This window comes from Pseudonaja textilis, chromosome 9 (assembly GCF_049901715.1).
Source record: "Pseudonaja textilis isolate UNSWEBS1 chromosome 9, rPseTex1.2, whole genome shotgun sequence".
In the NCBI taxonomy this organism is placed as follows: Eukaryota; Metazoa; Chordata; class Lepidosauria; order Squamata; family Elapidae; genus Pseudonaja; species Pseudonaja textilis.
The window spans coordinates 2,110,838-2,129,784 of NC_141998.1; the positions used below are offsets into that span (position 1 = coordinate 2,110,838).

General features: G+C 43.8%; 1 protein-coding gene across 1 annotated transcript in view; it reads left to right on the plus strand.

The window, feature by feature from the left end:
* Nucleotides 1-18,947, plus strand: part of FER1L5 (fer-1 like family member 5) — a 68,001-nt gene that overhangs the window by 15,624 nt on the left and 33,430 nt on the right. The window contains exons 14-24 of the mRNA XM_087938742.1: nucleotides 249-317; nucleotides 4,711-4,824; nucleotides 6,007-6,184; nucleotides 7,611-7,735; nucleotides 9,128-9,228; nucleotides 10,634-10,823; nucleotides 12,922-13,077; nucleotides 13,952-14,083; nucleotides 14,469-14,632; nucleotides 16,566-16,680; nucleotides 18,106-18,208. Coding sequence (XP_087794868.1) covers nucleotides 249-317; nucleotides 4,711-4,824; nucleotides 6,007-6,184; nucleotides 7,611-7,735; nucleotides 9,128-9,228; nucleotides 10,634-10,823; nucleotides 12,922-13,077; nucleotides 13,952-14,083; nucleotides 14,469-14,632; nucleotides 16,566-16,680; nucleotides 18,106-18,208 — 1,447 coding nt within the window. The remainder of the gene's footprint in view (nucleotides 1-248; nucleotides 318-4,710; nucleotides 4,825-6,006; nucleotides 6,185-7,610; nucleotides 7,736-9,127; nucleotides 9,229-10,633; nucleotides 10,824-12,921; nucleotides 13,078-13,951; nucleotides 14,084-14,468; nucleotides 14,633-16,565; nucleotides 16,681-18,105; nucleotides 18,209-18,947) is intronic.

The following is an 18,947-nucleotide window of genomic DNA, read 5'->3' on the forward strand; positions in this document are numbered from 1 at the left end:
CCTGCGCATGTTTACATGTTAGCCCATTATACAAGTTAGCTTGACAAAAGAAACATCCCCCTTTCCCAAAGGTTTCAAGCTTGGACACCTGGAGATGATCCTTGATCATCACAGGTGAGCCCCAATATATAAACCTTACCCTTGTGACCCTGGCACTCAAGATTTGGAAGTCAAGGGGACATTCGGCTGGGCTCTTACTTTGCCTGCTTGCCCTTGATTGATTTGCTTTTTTTCTCAATTACGTCCAGCTAAGGACCAAGGTCATTCTCGGAGACACCAACCCTGTGTGGAACCAGGTGCTCTGTTTTCCCATGCAGGTAAGCTGGGGCAGGAGGGAAAAGATAGGATGTCGCTGACCGCAGGCTAAATTTATCAATAAGCAAGAGGACACTCATCAATACAGCTGTATTCAGGGGTGGGATTCTACCAGTTCGGCCCAGTTCGGGCAAACCGGTAGCTCTGAAGATCCGCTGGAAGCAAACTAGTTCACTCCGAAGATCAAGGTGTTTCCTTTTCCCCCCCCACCAATATTAGCTGTTTTTCGAAGATCACCTGTGCCGCATGATTTAGATTAGCAGGAAATCATCCGATTTCTTGCTTTCTAGCTAATCTAAATCACGTGGCACAGCTGATTTTTCCCGCCTCGCTGTTGTACTGCTTCACCCAGGAGGCTTCCCTGAGGCCCAATAGTCCCCCCCCCAAAAAAAACCCCACGCCCACCCAGTCACATGACCACTTGGCCACACCCACCTGGCCACGCCCACAGAACAGGTAGTTTAAAACTTTGCATCCCACCCCTGGCTATATTGCTATAATAGCTTCTTGGATGAGAAGGGAAACATCCTCAAAGAAAAATTAGGACAAGAAGTAAGGCGTGGAACTCATCAAGGAGAAAAGCAACCTAGAACTATGGAGAAATTTCCGGAAAGTCAGAACAATCAAAGATGCTTTTTTCAAGAGGCAGCTGGACTTTCTGGTTTTCCTTTGAAGTCATTTCGCTTCTCATCCAAGAAGCTTCTTCTGTTCTTCAGTCCAGTCAGAACTGAGGAAGCTTCTTGGATGAGAAGCGAAACATCTTCAAAGAAAAACCAGAAAGTCCAGTTGCCTCTTGAAAAAGACATCTTTGGGATTCCAGTGGAAGACCGAAGAATTTTCAAAGTGTAGGGATAACTATTATATAGTTTTAAGGACACTGAGATCCTCTGGCACCTGGCTCTGAGACTAAATCCTCAGGGTTCTCGGAAGCCTTTGGGGTACCAGAGATCTTGGGTGTCTTTTGGATTTAAATATGCCTAAAATTTACATTGACTATTTCCTAATATGATTTGATTGCATATTGTACCCTACGACTATCATTAAGTGTTGTACCTGATGATTCTTGATGTATGTATCTTTTATGTATACTGAGAGTATTTGCACCAAGACAAATTCCTTGTGTGTCCAACCACACTTGGCCAATAAAGAATTCTATACCTATATCTAAAAGTTCACCTTTTTCTTTTTTTTTTTTTGAGCCATAGAAGAACTCCGAGAAATACCCCTGAGCCTGCAACACGAATGACCATTACAAATCAGATCAATTCACATCTTAAACCAACTCTCGCAACATTTCCATTTTTTCATTCTGGGGCTTTGGACCTGTGAAAGCATGGAAATTCTCTGTCACACATGGAGATTTCCCTGGTGACGGATGCCGAAAATGTTATTAAGGTGTAAGGAGGCTACAGCTAACTTCATGGAGAACTTAGCTGCAGCCACCTTCTACAATGGTTAATAACATGTTCTGTCAAGAAAACCCAATCAAAAATCAAATAAGTTTCAAGGGAATCTTGTCTTTATTTTTCTTTTATGTTTTCCATGCAGTTGCCTTCTATCTGTGACCTCATTAAACTCACTCTAATGGATGGGTGAGTACCAGCAATTTCTGTCATTTTTCCACTGCGATAACTGCATCCAATCTTGACTGTTTGCCCCAAAGTAGAAAATAAAGCATTTAGAGAAATTTAGAGAAAGCGTATCCTGGTATTTTTCAAATATGATGTATCGCAAGCCCTGTAGTCCTCTTGCCTGCTCTTCCCCATGAAAAAATCGACTCTTCATGACAAAGCTTTATTGAATTTATTTTTTATTGAAAAAAGAATATTGGAGTGCCTACTGTATATATAAAAGAAAGAAAGAAAGAAAGAAAGAAAGAAAGAAAGAAAGAAAGAAAGAAAGAAAGAAAGAAAGAAAGAAAGAAAGAAGATAGATAGATAGATAGATAGATAGATAGATAGATAGATAGATAGATAGATAGATAGATAGAGATAGAAATATAGAGATAGAGATAGAAAGAAAGATATAGATATAGATATAACATTATTTTTAAACAGCAATGGCCAGCAGAAATCTGCTTTATATGCATATACATATATCTTTAAAAATAATTTTATATAGATGATATAGAGATAGATAGATAGATAGATAGATAGATAGATAGATAGATAGATAGATAGATAGATAGAGAGCTAGAGAGAAAGATAGACAGAAACAGACAGACATAGAGATATATAGATGATAGATAGATAGATAGATAGATAGATAGATAGATAGATAGATAGATAGATAGATAGATATAGAGCTAGAGAGACAGACAGAAAGAGACATAGATATAGAGATAGATAGATGATAGATAGATGCTACATAGATTATAGATAGATAGATAGATAGATAGATAGATAGATAGATAGATAGATAGATAGATAGATAGATAGATAGATAGATAGATAGATAGAGAGATAGATAGAGAGAGAGAAAGAAAGGAAGGAAGGAAGGAAGGAAGGAAGGAAGGAAGGAAGGAAGGAAGGAAGGAAGGAAGGAAGGAAGGAAGAAAATTATTTTTAAAGAGCAAGACCTGGAGGATTTTATTCAAACTCCTGTCCCATCAGAAACGATATTTTTACAAGGGATTTTAAAAATGAAATATTGTCAAGACTCCCAGCATTCCTGTTGGTGTAAGACTCCATTGTACCCCCCGTCTTCCTTAGTGCAGAAGAAGGAGATGGACTTCTCTTGGGCACTGCCTTCCTCAGCCTCGCCCAGATCTCTTGCACGGGAGCTGAAACAAAAAGTAAGAACGTGCTTATTCCTATTCCCTCTAACCTTCCCACATACCCCCTTGAACTCAAAGTGGCGACTTTAAGGCTTGGGGACATTATACGACCTTCCTTGCCACCGTTGTTAAGGGAATAACGTGTAACGTGGTTGTTAAGCAAATCCGCCTCCCCATAGACTTTACTTGTCAGAAGGTCGCAAAAGGGAATCACGTGATCTTGGGACACTGAAACTGTCATAAGCACATGCCAGTTGCCAAGCCTTTGAATTTTAATCATGAGACCATGGGATTGCCGTAACAGTTGTAAGGGTGAGAAATGGTCATCGGTGACTTTTTTTCAATGCTGTTGTAACTTTAAATGGTCACTAAATGAACTGTTATTAAGTTGAGGAGCACTTTTAATATTATCCCTGTTTTCCTCAGTCATTCCTTTCTGGCACCTTTGCTTCTCTGCCTTAAAAGAAGTCTAAACCGATCACTTCAGTTGGATTTGGGAACTGGACTGAAGTGTCATTCAGGAAATAAGCCAAAAGAACTCCTTAGCTGTCAGAGCATTTGTAGTGTGACTGCTATTATGAAACAACCCAGGAGCAAAACACAGCACACAGAGACTTAGACATTTATCAGTGGTTTATATACAAGACATATACAGAAATATATGTGGTAGGCAAATACCTGACAAGCAATCATCCTTCTTAACTCTACACGGAGAACTCTGCAATGGATACCAGACACAAGGAGAGAGAAATACACCCTCTAATGGCTGCCTTATAGAAACACCTCTTAAAGTGGTAAAATTTCTGTGGACCCACTCTTAGTTTTAAAAGGGCAATACCAATGCTGATCCATCTTCATTGCATCAGCCTTACATTGCATCAGCTTTACATCTGGTCAACTCTTAAATCCCAACACCTTAACATTAGTAGACATTCATTTTTCTCCCAAATCCTTTGTGTTTTCAGAAGAGACTTCAGGCTTCTTACCTTGCTTTGGCCCAAGCTTTCTCACGTTCTACGGAAGCCAAAAGGAGTTTCTGAACCCAGCTGAAACTCCCGAGAAACGCAGGATTCAGGTGGTAAATTTGTCCCATTAACCAAGCAAAGTTTCCTAAGGGGAGGTTGAAAGTGAGTGGATTGTTCATTTGTCCTGTAAGATACAGTAGCTGGAAAGCTAAGCAGACTAGAGAAGAGAAGAGAAGAGAAGAGAAGAGAAGAGAAGAGAAGAGAAGAGAAGAGAAGAGAAGAGAAGAGAAGAGAAGAGAAGAGAAAATAGACTAGAAAATAGAGAGTAGAGTAGAGTAGAGTAGAGTAGAGTAGAGTAGAGTAGAGTAGAGTAGAGTAAAGAGTAGAGTGGAGTGGAGTGGAGTGGAATATAATGGAGTGGCATAGATTTCCTGAGAGTTAGAACAATTAATCAGTGGATCAATTTGCCTGCAGAAGTTGTAGGTGCTCCAACACTGAAGATTTTTAGAAGGAGATTGCACAACCCTTTGTCTGAAATAGTATAGGATTTCCTGCCTAAGCAGAGGGTTGGACTTGAAGACCTCCAATGTATCTTCCAACTCCGTTATACTATTTGTGATTCTATTCTCCCTATATCTCCACCATCTTCTCCAGGAAGAAGGGACCACGTATCGTGGGAGAGTTCTTATGGAGCTGCGAACTCTCAGGGAACCAATACCAGTTCAGAAAATTGAAGACATCCCTGGAGAAACTGTTAAAAAGATGCAGGTAACCTGGCAATGAAATGGATCCACAATTATTTTGCAAGAAAATATTTCCTGGAACTGAAATATGCCCTGGACTTTCTCCAAAGTAGTTTTTTAACTTATTTTCAAAGGGTTTATGAATGTCCTTCAAATTGTTCTTAGTAATATTTTTGAGATTGATCATTGGATGGGTGGAAGTTGTTCCTGTTAGTTACAGTACCTGTATGTCCCTCCCTCTATAGTCTTCATGGTTACCCATAATTCCCAGCCAAGAAAAGCTGTTACATGAACTAAAGGAAGTAGAGAAATCAGTGTAGAAATCTGGAGATCCTCCAGAGACATACACAATCACAAACAGGCCCCATTCTGTTGATTCTTTAGTGAAAATCTTCTACTCATTAATTATATGCTCTGTTCTGCTTAGGCTATTGGCATTAATAGTTATTGGACGTATTTAGGAATTTTAATAGTAACTCTTTCGAATTTCCTTGAAATTTTTCTAGAGTCTTAGGTGGGTAGTATTGATCTTTAAGGGATGTGGTGGCTCAGTGGCTAAGACGCTGAGCTTGTTGATCAGAAAGGTTGGCCGTTCGGTGGTTCGAATCCCTAGTGCCACGTAATGGAGTGAGCTCCTGTTCCTTGTCCAAGTTTCTGCCAACCTGGCAGCTCGAAAGCGTGTAAAAAATGCAAGTAGAAAAATAGGGAGCCCTTTGGTGGGAAGGGAACAGCGTTCCGTGTGACTTTGAAGGCGTTTAGTCATGCCGGGCACATGACCATGGAGACGTCTTTGGACAGCGCTGGCTCTTCGGCTTTGTAACGGAGATGAGCACCGTTCCCTAGAGCCGGAAACAACTAGCACGGATGTGTGAGGGGAACCTTTACATATTGATCTTTAAATCATTGAAATTAAACAACCCAGGAAGATGAAAAGTGGAAAAACATAACATTAAGCCCCCCCAAAAATCTTTTTTTCTTCCTAAGAATTTACTAGAGTTTCATTGTGGAAATTCTAGCAATTGAGCTCTAATCAATTAATCTGTTTTAAGCTGAATGAACGAAAGTAGGAATTCAGTCAAGCTTATAAACCTGGAAAACCAAGAAAGTAAGCCAGTAAGTAAGAAGTGAGAGTGGAGAATTACGTGGGAAGATCTGGTCTAACATACACCTTTCTCACATAACCCATGACAATTCTTTATCTTCTCAGCATTTCTTGCCTCAGTTCCGATATGGTCTATGCGTTGTTTTTTACTCTGCTACCATGTTGGCTGATATCACGGAACCAATCCAGTTTGAGGTCAGCCTAGGGAACTACGGGAACAAATTTGATGAGACCTGCAAACCCTTTGCCTCCACCACCCAGTACTGCCATGCTGTCTACGATGGTAAGCAAGAAAAGGCAGAAGGAAAAGTGTGTGGAGGGAAATCAAAGTCATCGTACTGTCTCAGCCCTGCTTCACTTTGATGGCATCCCGACATAAAACAAGGAGGGGATGGGAGGGATATAGGGAAGGGGGATGACAAGAACCAGAAGTGCCACCGAGAGTCAATGGTTGAGCGATGATGTCAGGATTCCGACAGTTATCCCAATGAAATCGTGAGTCTCGAGCCAAACTTCAAAAACTTCAAAAGGATTTATTGGGAGTTAACATGCCAGCACTGCCTGGGTGCAGCCGACTCTGAGACACATAATTCATTGTCACCCTTGACCCTGGTTTTCCCCCCACCCCCTGGGTGTATCATAACTCATATTCTCCAATGGGATACCTCCATAGCCCAGAGTCATCAGTCAAGTTCTCCAGTTAGAATTTTATGTAGCAGAAACTTCGGCCACCTAGTTACTATCTTCAAAAACTATTTATAGAATGCACTTTTGATTTCCAAGCTTCTGGACTGCTCTTTCAAATCCCTTTCTGTGGGCAACTCTAAAAAGACCATAGAAATTTTTTATGAGTTGACAGATCCAAAGGCACGAGCATGGGAACAGAATGCAGACAATCATCAAAGAGGCTCCAAAACGTGGAACTGTTACCAAAACACCTAACTGGAATATTGTTGGACATTAGCAAGATGACCGGGGGATGGGGGGTGATCCGGGAGAAGGGAAAAACACTGGGGTTATGTGGGAATATTCAGATCTGGCTTTGCTTATGCTGCAACCATTTGCCTTTAGTAAAAGTCTACCTTTCACTGCAAATGGAGTCTAGGGTTTTCTTTCCCTAACGTGGGGGCCAGCAACCTTAAACACTCAAAGAGCCACAAAGGTCCTAACAGGAAGTCCCCCATTCAATTCCAGAGCCGACCGGACTCTATGACAGTTCCCCCACCATAGAGTCTCCTCCTAGCGCAGCGTCCTTTTTCCTCTGTGGACTGGAAGTCCAGTTCCCCCACCATAGAGTCTCCTCCTAGCGCAGCGTCCTTTTTCCTCTGTGGACTGGAAGTCCAGTTCCCCCACCATAGAGTCTCCTCCTAGCACAGCATCCTTTTTCCTCTGTGGACTGGAAGTCCAGTTCCCCCACCATAGAGTCTCCTCCTAGCGCAGCATCCTTTTTCCTCTGTGGACTGGAAGTCCAGTTCCCCCACCATAAAGTCTCCTCCTAGCACGGCATCCTTTTTCCTCTACCTGTACTAACCAAAGGCACTATCAATTATGGAGCTGACCAGCAACAGGGAGCCACAGCAGAGGAAGGAAAGAGCCACTTGTGGCTCTAGAGCCACAGGTTGCTGACCCCTGCCCTAAGGAGTTGTGTTGGGACAAGCCTGACACTCCCGTAATAAATAAGGACCAGTGACTCATTGCTTCCGTTGCAGGTAACTTCTACTATTACCTACCGTGGTATGACACTAAACCCATGGTGACCATCACTTCCTTCTGGGAGGACGTTAGCTACCGCGTTGCCTGCACAAACACCCTCCAGTTCATTCACGAGAGGCTGGTAAGCTTCAAGAGGAAGGGAAAGAGTCATTATTCCAAACTCACATAAGCAAAGTGCAATGAAGGGTGGTTGATGGGAGAGGAATGCATTTTCTATACTGGTGTCTTCCAAATTGACAGCTTTAAATATATATACAGAACGGCAGAGTTGGAAGGGACCTCGGAGGTCTTCTAGTCCAACCTTCTGCCCAAACAGCAGACCCTATACCATCCCCGACAAATGGTTGTTCAGTCTCTTCTTGAAAACCTCCAGTGATGGAGCACCCATTCCAAGCCATTCCACTAATTAATTGTTCTCACTGTCAGGAAATTTCTCCTTAATTCTGGGTCAGATCTCTCCTTGATAACTTTCTGCCTGTTACTCCTTGTCCTGCACTCAGGTGCTTTGGAGAATAGGTTGATCCCCTCTTCTCTGTGACAGCTTCTCAAATATTGGAAAACTGCTATTATGTCATCCCTAATCCTTCTCTTCATTAGACTGAATGTATCAGGTCAACAGGACTTGAGGCTCACTTAGACCAAGCAGTAGACCAGGGGGTCTTCAAACTTGGCAGCTTTAAGACTTGTGGACTTCAACTCCCAGAATTCCTCCTCCAGTCATGTTAGCTCAGGAATTCTGGGAGTTGAAGTCCACAAGTTTTAAACTTGCCAAGGTTGAAGACCCTTGTTCTATGACCTCCCTTCCTCTCACCCTTGAAACATTGAGAACAGGTAGAGAACATAGGTGCCAACCAATGGCTCCCTCCAGGTGACTCACAGCAGAGTGTCACCGTGTCCTCTGAATACCACCAGATTCTCAGATACCAAAAATACCCTTGGTCCTACCCCACACAGAAAAATGCTTTCATGTTTTCAGTATATGTTGGGTGAATTCATCTAGCTGTTGGGTAATAAAAAGCTCAGCTGGGTGCAAAGATCAGGGGTCTTCAAACTTGACAGTTTTGAGACTTGTTGGACTTCAACTCCCAGTATTCCTCCTTCAGTTATATTAGCTCAGGAATTCTGGGAGTTGAAGTCCACAAGTCTTAACGTTGCCAAGTTTGAAGACCTTTGCCATAGACTATGACTGGTGATTTTTAACCCATCAATTACAAGATTGACCTTAGAGCCACAAAGGTCCTTTCTGTAGCATTCTGCTTCTTACAGAAATTCTACCAGTTCTTCTTTGATTCCAGGCATGTTCACAGGATGAGGATGGTGATTAAAAAAAAAAAATCTAGGTTAGTTGGCAGAGCCTCCCCCTTTTCAAAACTTGTGCTGTGCTTCAGCCATGTGGTAACTGCCATTTTGCAGGCAGATGTTCGGGAAATTTTCTGCGTTTTTGACCCCAGAGGTCACTTCACTTGAAGAGACACGGATGACAAGAATGGACATGTGCTTCTTCCCCCAACAGAAAAAGAATCTGGATACTCTTAAAACCATCCTCCAGCCCCATGACCCATTGGTGGCTGTGGCTTGGAAGAAGCTTCAGAAAGAGTTGGTCGAAGACTGCAAGTAAGCTTTCAGTAGGATACTCTAATAGGAATGTGGCTTCTGAGGAAGACAGAACCAAGTGGAAACTGATTTTGTCAAGTTTGAAGACTACAAGGGTCTTCAAACTTGACAGCTTTAAGACTTGTGAACTTCTACTCCCAGAATTCCTGAGCTCACATGACTGGAGAAGGAATTCTGGGAGTTGAAGTCCACAAGTCTTAAAGCTGTCAAGTTTGAAGACCCCTGCTCTACTAGAAGAACAAAAATCAGTGAAACTATCTTAATGAGTTTTGCAGTATCCATTTCTTTTCAGGTGGTAGTGTGAAGGTTTCAAGTCAATGTCCGCAATAACTAACCTAGTTTTTTCTTCTAATCAGGTGTCTTGCTTAGAAGCAAACTCAGGTTTCCCAAAAGTCTTCTCTAACAACCCCAAGCATCTTCTAGAATTTAGTCTGTGAATATATTTACACAGTAGCACAAAGCTTTGGCTTGGCTTAGCATACAGCCTGGGTTGTGATTTATAAACCATCATTTATGGTTTGGCATGTTGCTTTAATCCAATCAGGTATGGTTAATTCAACAAATCCTGAGAGAGCTAACCATGACTTGCATAGAGGAAGATACTATATATCTATATAAAAATATCTTCAGCAAGTTGGTATACAAAAACCAATTGCTTTTTTTTTTAAGTATTTGAATTAGCACATTAATCCAGTTTTTAGGCGTGGCCTCAGGTTTTAATTACTGTTTGGAACTGCCTATTGATTCTTTATTATCCCTTCCATAAAAAAAATATTAGGGGACATTTCTTTAACCTTCTCCTAAAGAATGACTAAATATGTTAGAGAATAATACATCCCACCTCTGAAAGTTTTCTTCTCTTTTGGAAGAAATTTGGAGAAATCAGTGACTAGCAACAATGCAGGCACATTTCTTGGCCTAGAACTAACCTAGGCTTCATGCGCATTTGACTCACAGAGAAGAGTCAAGCAAAGAAGTGGAAGTGGGAAGAGATGATCCCTTGGTGAAAAAGGGGCTGGTGGAGAATATCTTCTTAATCATCCTCTTTTAATGACCCCATAATCCCTTGAGGGGTGGAGTCAGGGCAACTGAATGGAGCTGAGCGATTACTGGCTGGATGCCCTTCCTGTTGCCATTGTAGAGTTTTTTTTTCCCCCAGCAGATATATTCTCATTGTGCCCAGAGAAATATCTGCCTCTACCTAGGATCGAACTCACAGCCTCCTGATTGTGAGGCGAGAGCTCCGCCTCTAGGCCACCACACCACTCATCTTCTTCAACAGTCTCAAGATTGGCAAAGCATGTATCTCCTTGTATCTACCTAGTTCTACGGTTGGAATCCATAGTACCTCGATCTCCTCAGCCACCATCTTCCCTGAGTCTTCTTCCTCTTGCTCCATCTCCAGGAAGCCTTTGCCAGCTTTGGACATCCAGAAAGCTGTGACCGTCCTCGATAAACAGCTGTGGAAGCTACGGGTTCGGGTGCTTCAACAAATCGGCAAGGCTGCAGAGAAGACCAACTGGAAAACCCCCTTGCAGAAACTCATCCCTAAAGTTGAGGGGTGGCTGAGTCGGATTGCTTCCGTCGCAGTCGAGGTACTCCTTGTTGCCGCTTCTCCTGGGTAGAAGATGGAGGGGTGGGTCAAGGATGGGCTTGCCAAGGATGAGGGGCTCTGCCCCATGATGTCTTCTACCTTAAAGGTCTTTCGTTCCGAAACGACTTTCTCTGATGTGTCCTCTCCACAAGGGGATGGTTGGAAGAAATATTCAGGTCCAGGTCCAAGCCAGGAGAAAGGCATTTATTGATGAAGCAGAACCACAGGGGTTCTGGGTAGCTGACCACCTGGAGAGTGAGGGGCTTTTATACCCAGGGGTGGGATGCAAATATTTTCGCTACTGGTTCTGTGGGCGTGGCTAGGCGGGCGTGGCTAGGCGGGCCTGGCCATGTGATTGGGTGGGCATGGCTTCTTCTTTCTTTTGCAGCAACCCCTCCTGTGCCCCTTTTTGCCTCCTGGGTGAAGCAGTAAGACCGCGAGGGGGATCCCAGCACAGCTGATCATCGGAACAGCTGATCATCGGGAGGAAAAAAAAAGAAAAAGAAATACCTTAAGGGGTGATTGGGCAGTGAGAATGCAGTCAGGGAAGCCGGGCATGCGTGCCATGTTGCACATGTAAGATAAGGACTGCCTTGGTGGGGACGGGTGGGGACGGCCAGGGGCACAATTTGCCAGTTCTCAGAACTGTGCAGAATAGTAACAACTGGTTCTATAGAACTGGTCCGAACCGGTAGAATCCCATCCCTGTTTATACCTTCTCTTGGGCTTTGCACTTGAACTTCCTGTTCCTGTGCAAGAACATGTATTCTATTGTTTATATCTTCTCTTGGGCTTTGCACTTGAACTTCCTGTTCCTGCGCAAGAACGTGTATTCTATTGTTTATACCTTCTCTTGGGCTTTGCCCTTGAACTTCCTGTTCCTGCGCAAGAACGTGTATTCTATTGTTTATACCTTCTCTTGGGCTTTGCCCTTGAACTTCCTGTTCCTGCGCAAGAACATATATTCTATTGTTTATACCTTCTCTTGGGCTTTGCACTTGAACTTCCTGTTCCTGCGCAAGAACATGTATTCTATTGTTTATACCTTCTCTTGGGCTTTGCCCTTGAACTTCCTGTTCCTGCGCAAGAACATGTATTCTATTGTTTATACTTTCTCTTGGGCTTTGCCCTTGAACTTCCTGTTCCTGCGCAAGAACATATATTCTATTGTTTATATCTTCTCTTGGGCTTTGCCCTTGAACTTCCTGTTCCTGTGCAAGAACATGTATTCTATTGTTTATATCTTCTCTTGGGCTTTGCCCTTGAACTTCCTGTTCCTGCGCAAGAACATATATTCTATTGTTTCTATCTTCTCTTGGGCTTTGCCCTTGAACTTCCTGTTCCTGCGCAAGAACATATATTCTATTGTTTATATCTTCTCTTGGGCTTTGCCCTTGAACTTCCTGTTCCTGTGCAAGAACATGTATTCTATTGTTTATATCTTCTCTTGGGCTTTGCCCTTGAACTTCCTGTTCCTGTGCAAGAACATGTATTCTATTGTTTATACCTTCTCTTGGGCTTTGCACTTGAACTTCCTGTTCCTGCGCAAGAACATGTATTCTATTGTTTATACCTTCTCTTGGGCTTTGCCCTTGAACTTCCTGTTCCTGTGTAAGAACGTGTATTCTATTGGCTGTTGTAGAGGTCATAGCTGGCTCTGTAGGTTGTCTGAGCTAAGTTTGGTTGAAGCCTGGATGATGCAACGTCCCAGGAGATTGTGCAATGTATCATTTCTGTTCTTCTCTTTTGAAGACACCTCGCTTCTCATCCAAGAACCTTCTTTAGAAGTTAAACGTCTTCAAAAGAAAAGTCAGGAAAGTCCAGTTGCCTCCTGAAAAAAAAAACATCTTGGGGGCCACCAGGACTTGGTTGATGACTGAGGAGCTCTACAGACAAAAGTAGCATTGCTCCATCCTAATGCAAAGTCGGGATGCACAGGCCAAAGCTCTCGTGCGGATGGATGACCTCCAAGGTCCCTTCTAACTCTGTTATTCTGTTAGTCATCTTAACAGCCCCCCAGAAAGCATCAGGATTATCGAGAAAAGCACCAGTGAGACCAGGAAGTCATGGCTGCCTCTCTTTCCTTCTGCTCTTTTCAGACTCAAATAAGTATCCCCGATGTGACGATCTGGATGCTGTTGGAGGACCAACGCGTGGCCTATGTGCGGGTGAAGTCCCAGGCCATAATGTTCTCCAAAGACGGCCCCTATGCCAAAGGCAGGCTTTGTGGCAAAACTCATACCCTTTTCCTAAAGGTAACAAGATGCATTTGGTTCTGGTCATTTTTGCTCCAAGAAACCCAGGAATTGATGCCTTCCGGTTCTCTGGTTCTTGACAAGCCCTTCCATCTTCCCTAGAATTGTTGAACCATAGAGAGGGAAGGGTTCTTAGAGATCATCTAGTCCCAGCACCTGCTCAGTGCGGGATTTGCTAGAGCATTTCTGCAGGGGTGGGCTTCAAAAATTTTAGCAACCGATTCTCTGCCTGGGAAGCGGCATATAAGTCTAAGTGCTATTGCTAAGGAAGAGAGGAAGGAAGGGGGAAGAGAGGGAGGGAAAAAGGAAAAGATGGGAAGGAGGGAGGAAAATGAGCAGAAGGAAGGAAGCTGTGTTGGCACAGTAGTTAGAGTACACTGTTGTAGGCTAACTCTGCCGATTGCCAACAGTTCGATCCTGACCAGCTCAAGGTTGACTCAGCCTTCCATCCTTCAGAGGTGGGGAAAATGAGGAGCCAGATTGTTGGGGGCAAGAGGCTGACTCTGTAAACCGCTTAGAGAGGGCGGTAAAAGCACTGTGAAGCAGTATATAAGTCTAAGTGCTGTTGCTCTTCCTTCCTCCCTTCCTCCTTCCATTCCTTTTTTTCCTCCCTCCCTCCCTTTTCCTCCCTCCATTCCTTCTTTCCTCCCTCTTTTCCTCCCTCCCTCATCTTTCTGTCCTTCCAAGGTGCATCAAGTGAGGACCCAGATTGTTGTGGGGCAAGAGGCTGACTCTGTAAACCACTTAGAGAGGGCTGGAAAGCACTGTGAAGCGGGATATAAGTCTAAGGGCTATTACTATTTGCAACCCTAATAATTAACAAAAGGAAAGTTGAAGGGCCTGACACTTTCGTTCTCACCCACCCACCTCCCAGGGTATGCAAAGCAAAGTGAATTACAACCCCATCCCTGCCGTGCTCCGGGTTCGAATGTGGATGGGGCGGATGGCCGACTGCGCAGACTTCATGAGATGTTGCGAAGGGAGGATCGCGGTCTACGCGGAAACGGTGAGATGAGCCAGGACAACTCCAGGGGGAAAATCTCACTAGCTCTTAGCATCAGTGTGACAAAAGTTCCTGTCCAATTATAGTCATAAATCAAGGACTATCTATACATGCCCACAAAACCCCCAAATGAGACATCACGGCCCCATAATATCTCACCATAATTGTTGGGCTCCTTTTTCATCCTAGGTAAGAGGACAAGGGCCCCCCCAAATCTTGGAGAAAGGGATATTCCAGAATGACGGGGCAGCTATGGGGAAGACATGTCTCCGGAGCTCCTGTCACAGGGCAACATTTAAGGGAAGGGTCCCAAAGGTCTAAAAGAGTGAGCTCCAAAGACATCCCGGTGTTGGCTCATGGATGAGGGTTTGTGTTCTGGTGTTTTCAGTATGAAAACCAAAAGAAGACACACGGAATATGGGGAGTCATGGATCTTAAGCCGCACCCCAACTTCTCAGATGTGACTGGACAGGTCAGCCTCCCCAAAGACACGTTCCAGCCGCCCACAGGTTGGCAATGGGACAGCGAGTGGGCTGTGGAACCCCAGAGGAGGTGAGCTGATGGACTTAATAACTATTTCCTTTTTTTCCTTTAACGTAATCTTTCTCTCTCCCTCCGCCCACTCTCTGTCTCTGTCTCTGCTTTCTCCCTCTCTGTCTCTCTCTGTGTGTGTCTGTCTCTGTGTCTTTGTCTTTGTCTCTGACTCTCTCTCTTTCTCTTTTCTCTTTCTCTCTCTCTCCCCGTCTCCGTGTGTATGAGTGCGTGTGTGTGTCTGTCTTTCTTTCTCTCTGTCTCTGTCTCTCTTTCTCTCTCTGTTTCTCTCTGTGTGTGTCTCTCTCTCTGTCTCTCTCTGTGTGTGTCTGTCTCTGTGTCTTTGTCTCTGACTCTCTCTCTTTCTCTTTTCTCTTTCTCTCTCTCTCCGTCTCCGTGTGTCTGAGTGCGTGTGTGTGTGTGTCTGTCTTTTTCTCTGTCTCTGTTTCTCTTTCTCTCTCTGTCTCTCTGTGTGTGTGTCTGTCTCTGTCTCTGTGTCTTTGTCTCTGACTCTCTCTCTTTCTCTTTTCTTTTTCTCTCTCTCTCCGTCTCCGTGTGTATGAGTGCGTGTGTGTGTCTGTCTTTCTTTCTCTCTGTCTGTTTCTCTTTCTCTCTCTGTTTCTCTCTGTGTGTGTCTGTCTCTGTCTCTCTGTATCTCTCTCTCTTTCTCTCCCTCTCTTTCTCTTTTCTCCTTTTCTCTCCCGCCCGGTCTCTCTCTCTCTCTCTCTCACACACACACACACACACATACACACATGCACAAACAAACACTCTTGGTTCACAAGATCTCAAAACCCCATAAAACCAACCAGTTTTATGGAACTAAATTCCATAAAAGTAATAATTTAGAACTGTGGAGTCCTTAGCGCTCCCTAAGCTGGGTTGCTTGCTTGCAAATGTTTCATTACCCAACTATGTAACATCACCAGTGCGCCAAGGACTCCAGTGAATGTGTGTGCTCACCAAACCGGTTGTTACACTGGTTGAATCACACCCCTGGGTGGACTTGCTTGTTGGACCAACTTTCTATTGCCTTGTGGACTGTTGGCTATTTCCTTGTGTACTAATCTTGGGCTGCTTGTGGCTGGATTTATTCAGGGCAGTTCTGAGGCTGGGGGAAGGGAACGTCTGGGAAACATCAATAAACTCTCTAAAGCACACTTAGCTCTGTGTGTGTGTGTGTGTGTGTGTGTGTGTGTGTGTGTGTGTAAGAGTGACTGGGCCAGCATAGAGTCCTTATTCCATCCCAGACAAATGGCTGTCCAGCCTTTTCTTGAAGGCTTTCAGTGATGGAGAATTGTCATGCCCTTGTTAGAGTCGGACTCCGAGGGAGAGGAGGAACAACTGACAGGGAGTGGAAGTGGGGCTCCGGAGGTTTGGAGGAGGCTGGGGAAGGGCAGAGACTGGCTGGGCGGTCAGAGGAAGAACCAGGTCCATCCCCTCTCCATTCTAGGACACACAGGGAGGAATGCAGAAGGCAACAACTTGGCTTGCGAGAGAGGAAGCAGCCATGATCCCCTCATTGGTTGCAGCTGGGGAGTGTAGTATAAAGGAAGGGCTTTTCAAACACAAAGTTGCCAGAAGCAAAGCGTGTTTTATTCCTGGATGAGGTTTCTCTTAGTTGGTGTTCTTCCAACAGACTGTGCCTTGTTATCTTCTTGAAGTTTGTAATTAATTATCCTCGTCTGTCGCGGAACTTTCTTCAGTGCGGTTTGTTTTTGGTTTTTTATTGCTCCGTGATCTGCTCTTTGAGTTTGGACTGCCTTTCTTTCTTTTGGAATATTATTTTGGAACGAGTTTAATTTCCAACTGCAAACAATGGAACAGTGAAGCCAAGTTGGAGGCAATAAAGGAAATTTATTTACATTTGGAAATTTATTATGCACAACTCCAGGAGAAAAGCTCTTCCACTGATGGCAGCCCAAACTTCCTGTTGCACTGTGTTTCTGACTAGGCTATTGCTGGACAAAGAGACCAACTATTCGGAAGTGATTCAGGAAGTTTATGAGAACCAGAGTCGACAGCCCAGCCGTCGATGGAAACCAGCCAGGGTCCCTTACAGCAACGCGGTGAGTGGCTCAGGTTAGGACTTAGAAAAGAGAAATGAAGAAGGTAAGCCAGGATTAGCTTGCTGTTGGGGACATCTCTTCTCTTTGATGGCTGGAAGTGATTTTCCATTGAGGGGTGTGGACCGGAAGCCCCAAAACGGACCGTATGAAAACTCCTGGCGTGTGTTTCAAGGGTGTCTCTTTTCCAAGGTGAACTTTGTACAAAATCTTCAAAGCAAAAGGCTTTTAGAGTCTTAAAAAGCAAAGTCTCCTTCTGGTCCAGCTAGTTCCTATGACTTCCAGGACACACACATATGATTTTCTTAGCAGCAATATGGAGGAGATTTTCTACAAAGCACCAGAAAGCAAGACAAGAAACAATAGTTGGAAACTAATCAAAGAGTCTAGTTTAGTTTAGTTTATTGTCATTGCACCTTGTACAACAAAATCAAACACCATCTTCAGTGCACATCATGACCATGAAAATAAACACAAACACATAATAAAATAAACACATCCTTCACACTCCACACATTGAACCGAAAATCCCTAACAATGCACCAACACTGCACTCTACAGTAGAATTCAAAAGAGCTACTTCCCTGGGATAGAAGCTGTTTTTCAGCCTATTTGTCCTTGTTCTTATTATCCTGTACTGTCTGCCAGATGGTAATAGTTTAAAAAAAGGGGGTGACCAGGATGAGATGGGCCTTTGAGAATGTTTTGAACTTTCTTAAGGCAGCAGGAGCTATAAAGCTCTTCCAAAGAGGGGAGAGGGCAACCCATGATCCTCTGGGCAATGACGTTAACCCTCTGAAGTGCTGTCTTATCTGCCCCTGTGCAATTGGCAAACCAGACAGAGGTGCTGTAAGTTGAGATACTCTCTATGGTGCAGCGGTAGAAGGTCACCAGCAGTTTTCCATTCAGTTGTTGTTTTCTGAGAAGTGTCAAAGAAAGAGAAAAGCAATCTGGAATTAAGGAGAAACTTCCTGAGAGTGGGGACAATTACCGTATTTTTCAGAATATAAGATGCTCCGAAGTATAAGACTGCACTTGGCTTTAGGGGAGGAAAACAAGAAAAATAATCTGCCTCCGTCTCCCAGCAATTTCCCTCCTTGCAGCAAAGAGCAAATAGCCTGTTTCAGCTTCAGCGCAGCCTGAGTAGCACAAGCAGCTGATTGTCGGTTGGATTGGCCTCCCAACGATCAGCTGTTTCAGGCTGCAGGAATTGCCATAGCCTATTGCTGCCTCCGCGTGCCCCATTTTTGGCCTCCACACCCCTTTTCAGACTCCAACATGCCCCATTTTCAGTTGCTGTGTACCCCATTTTTGGCCTGTTCCAGGTGGTGGGGAATCAGAAAGGTTGCAAAAGGTTGCATTTCAAATATATGTTTAGATCTTCCTTCCTCTCATTTTCTACTCTGTGTTGTCCCTTACCATTCTTAGAGTGGGGCTCCTGCTCCCCGAAAAGAAGACATCTTGTGTCCTCCTGGGTGGATCTTTGTAGAAGAATGGAAAGTGGAATTGAACCGGGCTGTGGACGATGCTGGCAAGTATTTGGCTGCAATGAGACAGATATTTCTTCGGAAAAAGCAGCCCAGATATTTAACTGAAGCAATTTAACTTGAGCTGAAAGAAAAGTACTGAGTGGAAGGGCAACCATTAGGTAGATAAATCACTGGGGATCTTCCATCAAAGTTCTGGATGGAGAATTAGCATTTTTTTAAAAATCTAGTAATATATAGAAACCTTACCCAATGCATGAATATTGTCTTATAACTTCCTCTGGGTAGGGAGACAGGTTGATGATGGAATAAAAAGGAATAATGGTTCTTGAAAGGCCTGTAATATCTGCTCTGTTCAGCCCTGGAGTGGTCATTGCATGAATGTGGAGTGTTTTGTCACTAATCAACAAGGATGACAGGATAGTGACATTGTGACATTGGAATGTAGGTTCGGCCATCTCTGCTTGCAGGGCAGGGATATTATAGGAGAAGGAGTGAGAGAGCCTGGAGGTGGAGTCAAAAGAGGAATTAGCTTAGAGTCACTACATAGCCACCAATGGACTAAGTCCAACCCCTCCTTAATTCTGTCGTTTAGTGCCAAAATAGTGCTAACTGATAGTTGGGTTGACTTGACTTGAGTTGAGTTGAGCTGAATTGAACTGAATACTTTATTTGACCAAGTGTGAGTAGGCATAGAAGGAATATGTCTGAAATAAATATGAATCACTTTGCCAAGCATTCAAATTTTGATCATGTGACTATGGGGATGCCGCAAGTGTGAAA